The sequence below is a fragment of the Boleophthalmus pectinirostris genome, unplaced genomic scaffold (assembly GCF_026225935.1).
Source record: "Boleophthalmus pectinirostris isolate CB_2022bp ecotype Guang Dong unplaced genomic scaffold, ASM2622593v1 HiC_scaffold_17, whole genome shotgun sequence".
Classification (NCBI taxonomy): domain Eukaryota; kingdom Metazoa; phylum Chordata; class Actinopteri; order Gobiiformes; family Gobiidae; genus Boleophthalmus; species Boleophthalmus pectinirostris.
In genome coordinates, this window is record NW_026571115.1 from 37,825,549 (window position 1) to 37,833,048 (window position 7,500).

Sequence of the window (7,500 nt, forward strand, 5' to 3'; positions counted from 1 at the left end):
CCCCTACACATGACCCCCTACACACACTACTACACATGACCCCCTACACATGACCCCCTACACCTGACTCTCTACACATGCCCCCTACACATAACCCCTACACACCACTACTACACATGACCCCCTACACATGACCCCCTACACCTGACTCTCTACACATGACCCCTACACATAACCCCTACACACACTACTACACATGACCCCCTACACATGACCCCCTACACCTGACTCTCTACACATGCCCCCTACACATGCCCTCCTACACAAGACCCCTACACATGCCCTCCTACACACGCCCTCTACACATGCCCCCTACACACACCCTCTACACACGCCCTCTACACATGACCCCCTACACACGCCCTCTACACATGCCCCCTACACACGCCCTCTACACATGACCCCCTACACACGTCCTTCTACACATGTGTCTCTACACATGACCCCCCTACACACGCCCTCTACACATGCCCCCTACACACCACCCCGCTACACACACTCCTACACATGACCCCCTACACATGCCCCCTACACATGACCCCTACACACACTCCTACACATGACCCCTACACACACTACTACACATGACCCCTACACATGACCCCCTACACAAGACCCCCTACACCTGACTCTCTACACATGACCCCTACACATGACCCCTACACACACTACTACACATGACCCCCTACACATGACCCCCTACACATGACCCCCTACACCTGACCTCCTACACCTGACTCTCTACACACATGCCCCCTACACACGCCCTCTACACATGCCCCCTACACACACCCTCTACACACGCCCTCTACACATGACCCCCTACACACGCCCTCTCTACACATGCCCCCTACCACACGCCCTCTACACATGCCCCCTACACACGCCCTCTACACATGACCCCCTACACACGCCCTCTACACATGACCCCCTACACACGCCCTCTACACATGCCCCCTACACACGCCCCCTACACATGCCCCCTACACATGACCCCCTACACATGACCCCCTACACATGACACCCCCTACACACGCCCTCTACACATGCCCCCTACACACGCCCCTACACATGCCCCCTACACATGACCCCCTACACATGACCCCTACACACGCCCTCTACACATGACCCCCTACACACGCCCTCTACACATGCCCCCTACACATGCCCTCTACACATGACCTCCCTACACATGAGTCTCTACACATGACCCCCCTACAAAATGACCCCCTACACACGCCCTCTACACATGCCCCCTACACATGCCCCCTACACACGCCCACCACATGCCCCCTACACATGCCCCTACACATGCCCCCTACACATGCCCTCCTACACATGCCCCCTACACATGAGTCTCTACACATGACCCCCTACACATGCCCTCTACACATGCCCCCTACACACGCCCTCTACACACGCCCTCTACACATGACCCCCTACACACGCCCTCTACACATGCCCCCTACACACGCCCTCTACACATGACCCCCTACACACGCCCCCCTACACATGACCCCCTACACACGTCCTTCTACACATGTCCCCCTACACATGAGTCTCTACACATGACCCCCTACACACGCCCTCTACACATGACCCCCTACACACGCCCTCTACACATGACCCCCTACACACGTCCTTCTTACACATGTCCCCCTACACATGAGTCTCTACACATGACCCCCTACACATGCCCCCTACACACGCCCTCTACACACGCCCCCTACACATGCCCCCTACACATGCCCTCTACACATGACCCCCTACACATGCCCCCTACACACGTCCTTCTACACATGACCCTCTACACGTACGTCCTACATTGTGTTTCCTTCTGTGTTTTGTGTTTATGTTTTTAAAATAAAAGTTTGTTCTAAAGTTTCTTCTGTTTCTTTTTTTCTGTCCTCGTTTCGTCTCAGACCCAAACACTCGTCGTGTTTCTGACGCTGCAGAAATAAAACTGAAATTCCACTGAAATAAAAGTTGAATCACAGGATTGTCAGGTTGTGTCAGGTTGTGTCCTCGCGGGTCAGAGGACAGTGTCGCCCTCTAGTGGACTTTCTGTCATGTGCAGGTCGTGTGTTTGGGTTCGTCACCGTGGAAATGTGTGAATGGTGTCGTTTTTTCAGTGGGACGAGGTCGTTTGGTCGTTTGGAGAAATGTTCCTGTGGATCTGAGGGAATTTTAGTCTGACTCTGTTTAGATTTGACTAAACTAAAGTCTAAAGTCTGATGATCGTGTGAAACAACAAACCCACAACTCTGAAACAAACAAACAAACAGGTGTCACACTGGGGAGGTCAGAGGTCAGGGTCAGGGTTAGAGGTCAGAGGTCAGGGTCAGGGTTAGGGTTAGGGTTAGGGGTAGGGGTCAGGGGTCAGGTCAGAGGTCAGGGTCAGGGTTTTGGGTTTATTGGATCTGTACAAGTGTAAACAGAAAAACATGAGGAGCTTGTTTAGTGAATCAATAAACGTCACTGTGGATTTAGACTGTGGAAAAAACACTTCAACAAAACACCAGACCAGGTCTAAACCAGGTCTAAACCTGGACTAACTCCAGTCTAAACCCGGTCTAAACCCAGTCTAAACCAGGTCTAAACCAGGTCTAAACCCGGACTAAACCCGGTCTAAACCTGGACTAAACCTGGACTAACTCCAGTCTAAACCCGGACTAAACCCGGTCTAAACCTGGACTAAACCTGGACTAACTCCAGTCTAAACCTGGACTAACTCCAGTCTAAACCTGGACTAAACCCGGACTAAACCCGGACTAAACCCGGTCTGAACCTGGACTAAACCTGGACTAAACCTGGACTAAACCCGGACTAAACCCGGACTAAACCCGGTCTGAACAGGACTCACCCTCCGAGCTCTCCCTCCAGCAGTCTTCTGTACTCCTGGATCTCCATCTCCAGTCGGGTCTTGGTGTCGAGGAGGACCTGGTACTCTTGCCCCTGTCGCTCCAGGTCACTTCTGAGCGCGCTCAGCTGCTGCTCCAGGGACTGCACCTGTCGCTGGTATCCTGCCAACATGGCGCCGTATCTGTGCTGCGTCTCTGCCAGCGTGCCCTCCAGAGACTGTTTCTGCACCAGGACAGAGGAGATCTGAACACCACCCGAGCACCACCCGAGCACCACCCGAGCACCACCCGAACACCACCGAGCACCACCCAGCACCACACCAACCCACCCACCACCCCACCACCACACACCCACCCACCACCCCAACACCACCCGAACACCACCCCAACACCACCCGAGCACCACCCAACACCACCCCAACACCACCCAACACCACCCCACACCACCCGAGCACCACCCCACACCCCAAACCCCACCCACCCGAGCACCACCCCAACACCACCCCACCAACACCACCCCACCACCACCACCCAACACCACCCACCCCAACACCACCCAACACCACCCCAACACCACCCCAACACCACCCCAACACCACGAGCACCACCCCACCACACCACCCAACCCAGCACCACCGAGCACCACCCGAGCACCACCCCAACACCACCCACCCCAAGACACCACCCCAACACCACCCAACACCACCCCAACCACCACCCCAACCACCACCCACCACCACCGAGCACCACCCAACACCAACCACCACCCACACCACCCCGACACCACCCCAACACCACCCCACCCACCCACACCACCCGAGCACCACCCCAACACCACCCAACCACCACCCGAGCACCACCCCACCCACCCCACCACCCCAACACCACCCGAGCACCACCCCAACACCACCCCAACACCACCCAAACACCACCCCAACACCACCCGAGCACCACCCCAACACCACCCGAGCACCACCCTGGTGTTTACAACAGGACAAGGAGTGAAGGACCAGAACTATTTGAAACAGGAGAAGAAGAAGAAGTAGTAATAGAAATATTTGCAGTAGTAGTAGTAGTAATAGTAGTAGCAGTAGTATTTGCAGTAGTAGTATATTTAGTATTAGTAGTATTTGTAGTATTAGTAGTATGTATAGTACTTGTAGTACTTGTAGTACTGCTAGTATTCGTACCATCCTGAGTTGCGACTGCAGTTCGATCTCGAGTCCCTGTAGCGTCCGTTTGATCTCGCTGACCTCTGACCTGGACGACTGGAGGCTCTCGGTGCTGACGGCCACCTCCCGATTCAGGTCCTCGCTCTGAGGTCACACGACACGAGGGTCAGAGGTCAGAGGTCAGAGCCACCGCCTGGACACACCTCTGGACACAGCTAACACCGCTAACACCGCTAACCCGCTAACACCGCTAACACCGCTAACACCGCTAACCTGCTAACTCCAAACAGAACCAAAAACATGTTTCTGTTTTTTTTATTCTGAGTTTAAGTGCAGTTTATTCAGTGTTTAAATTCAATTCAAAAGTTCAAAATTAAAAAATAAAAATAAAAAATCTCCGAATATTTTCAATCCCTCAATTTTATCACTCAAAATTCACAGTAAAATTAAGAGAGTAAATCTGGGAGCCGCGGCGGTGGGAGCGGGGGCGGTGGCGGTGGCGGCGTCTTGGATCCATAGTTGATTTGATTTGACTCAGTAACAAACAGGAAATGTTTGAGTGAAGCCTGAATCTGATTGGTCAGAATTCGCCTCATCAAACCTCAAACCCCGCCCACAGATGAGAACCATTAGGAAACCGCCTCTGTCCTCCTCACTCACACGATCGACGTTTCTGCCGCCGCCGCCGCCGCCGCCGCCGCTCCCGTCTGCGCTCACAGTTTCACTCTCTCAGTTTTAGTCTGAATTTTGACTGATGAAATTCAGACTTGAAAATATTTGTGCTGAATATTTAGAAGGTGACATTTTTATTTTGAATTTTTAAAAACGTAAAAAATTTAAACTTTAGAATAAAAATAATTCAAACATGTTTTTTCAGAGTTAAAAAATCCAAAGTGAAAAATTCAGCGTGATTTAAAATCTGATGGAACAAATGATCTTCTGTTTTTAAGAGCAGCACCTGTCTGCCCCTGCCGCTGACAGGTGCATCAGAAACACCTGAGGCTTTAGGGCAGTTCTGTGTGATGTCATGTAGTACTTGTAGTGTCCCGGAGCTCCAGCGGGGGCAGCGCCACGTTTGGACCAAAACACCAGGACCAGACTTTAAATATTCAGCTCATGTCACCTTTTCTGACCCCCCGACCCCTAACCTCCTGACCTCCTGACCCCCCGACCCCCTGACCTCTGACCCCTCGCAGTCCTCGTACCTTGGCCTGGAACCAGTTCTCCACATCCTTGCGGTTCTTGGCGGCCACGTTCTCGTAGTGTTCTCTGATGGAGGCCATGACGGCGCTGAGATCCTGCTGAGGAACGGCCTCCACCTCCACGTTCACGTTACCAGAGATCTGAGAGCGCATGGTCAGGAGCTCCTACAGAAGACACGAGAACATCAGAGAACATCAGAGGAGACCAGAGGAGACCAGAGAGAAGACCAGAGATCTGAGAGCGCATGGTCAGGAGCTCCTACAGAAGACACGAGAACATCAGAGAACATCAGAGGAGACCAGAGGACAGACCAGAGGAGACCAGAGAGGAGACCAGAGATCTGAGAGCACATGGTCAGGAGCTAGTAACCTAGCCTGGTGGCAACCTTAACGGTTTTAGAAGGAACAGAGTCAAGTTGAGCTGGTCATGGTCAGGAGATCCTACAGGAAAGACCAGAACATCAGAGGAGATCAGAGAAGACATCACAATACGACAGGAAAACAGGTTCTACTACAGGTCCTACAGGAGACCAGAGCCAAGAACATGAGCTGAGAGAAGATAACAGAGGACAGGGTCCAGAGGAGAACCAAACCAAAGAACCATGAGTAGTTCTGAAGGACAATTCAAGACAGAAGGTTCCACTGCAGCAGCTCCTCAACAGCAGATGAAGTAGTTGAAGTATTTGTAGTATTATCTGCAGTAGTAGTATAAGTACAGTGTAGCACCTCCTCGTGGTTCCTCTTGAGCATGATGAGCTCCTCCTTCAGAGCCTCGATCTGCATCTCCAGGTCGGAGCGCGACAGGGTCAACTCGTCCAGAACCTTCTTCAGCCCCGCGATGTCGGCCTCCACAGACTGACGCATGGACAACTCGTTCTCGTACCTGCGGGAGGGCATCTGGATTAAACACCTCAGACCAAAGACCAGACCAGAGACCAGACCAGAGACCAGACCAGAGACCAGACCAGAGACCAGACCAGAGACCAGACCAGAGACCAGACCAGAGACCAGACCAGATGATTGGTCCTGGTCTAATCTGCAGTCACAGAGGGAGACCGAGTCCGGACCGAGTCCGGTGTGTAGGCCCTGTGGGCGGGGCTTAGCCTCATGTGGGCGGGGTTTGTCCTCACTTGGTTCTGAAGTCGTCGGCGGCGAGTTTGGCGTTATCGACGGCCAGAAACAGAGCGCCGTTGTCCCGAGTGGCATCGAGAATCTGAAACACAAAAGTTTGAACAAAAAGTCACAAAAGAAAAAAAAAACAACTGAACAAATGACACAGAGGCCCCCGAGGGCCCCGAGGATCCTGGGAGCCCCAAGACGCTCAAGAACCACGAGAACCCACAGACCCCCGAGACCCCGAGAACCCTGAGGACCCTGAGAACCCCAGCCCCTGTGGCCCCTGAGCCTGTGGGTGGGGCCCGTCCTCTGTGTCCCTGACACACATACACACATGTACATGTACCTGTGGCCCCTGGGGGCCCGTCACACTGAAGGAGGATTTTCTTTCACAATAAAACATCCTCAAGACACATGACCCAGATTTTCACAATAAGAGCCCCCCCCCCCCCCCCCCCCCCCCCCCCCCCCCAACCAGGTCAGGCTCAGGTTTCACTCATGCAGTAAAAGTACTTCACAGTATCACTACTACAGTAACAGTACTTCACAGTATCACTACTACAGTAACAGTACTTCACAGTATCACTACTACAGTAACAGTCCTGTGAAATGGTCCTGGGTCGGATCCTGGTCCAGACTCAGGACTCAGGAGCTGCTCGTGGTCATAGTAGTATTTGTAGTATTCACAGTACTTGTAGTATTTGCAGTAGTATTTGCAGTAGTACTTGTAGTAGTAGTAGTAGTACTTGCAGTACCTGGTCCTGCAGGGCGGTGATGATTCCTCTGAACTTCTCATGGTCGTGTCCTTCAGGTTTGGTTTTATTTTCCAGAAACGTCCGGATCTTCAGCTCCAGGTCTGTGTTGGCCTTTTCCAGAGAGCGCACCTAAGTACACAAAGTACAACAAGTACAATAAGTACACAAAGTACAAGTACAACAAGTACATGAAGTACACAATGTACCAGTGTGATAGTATTATTACTGCAAACACAAACACTGGAAACACTGACACTGTTCTGCAGACGAGGCCAAAGGTCTGCAACACCAACATAAAAACCTCACACCTGGACTCGGACCTGGACTCGGATCTGGACTCGGATCTGGACTCGGATCTGGACTCAGACCTGGACTCAGACCTGGACTCAGTTCA

The 7,500-nt window shown here is 52.6% G+C and overlaps 1 protein-coding gene across 1 annotated transcript in view; it reads right to left on the minus strand.

Annotated features, from left to right (window-relative positions):
* Positions 1–7,500, minus strand: part of LOC110174781 (keratin, type I cytoskeletal 13-like) — a 12,988-nt gene that overhangs the window by 2,648 nt on the left and 2,840 nt on the right. The window contains exons 2-7 of the mRNA XM_020940881.2: positions 7,107–7,235; positions 6,366–6,448; positions 5,962–6,118; positions 5,239–5,400; positions 4,052–4,177; positions 2,864–3,084 (exon numbers count right to left, since the gene is read on the minus strand). Of these exons, the coding sequence (XP_020796540.2) occupies positions 2,864–3,084; positions 4,052–4,177; positions 5,239–5,400; positions 5,962–6,118; positions 6,366–6,448; positions 7,107–7,235 (878 nt within the window). The remainder of the gene's footprint in view (positions 1–2,863; positions 3,085–4,051; positions 4,178–5,238; positions 5,401–5,961; positions 6,119–6,365; positions 6,449–7,106; positions 7,236–7,500) is intronic.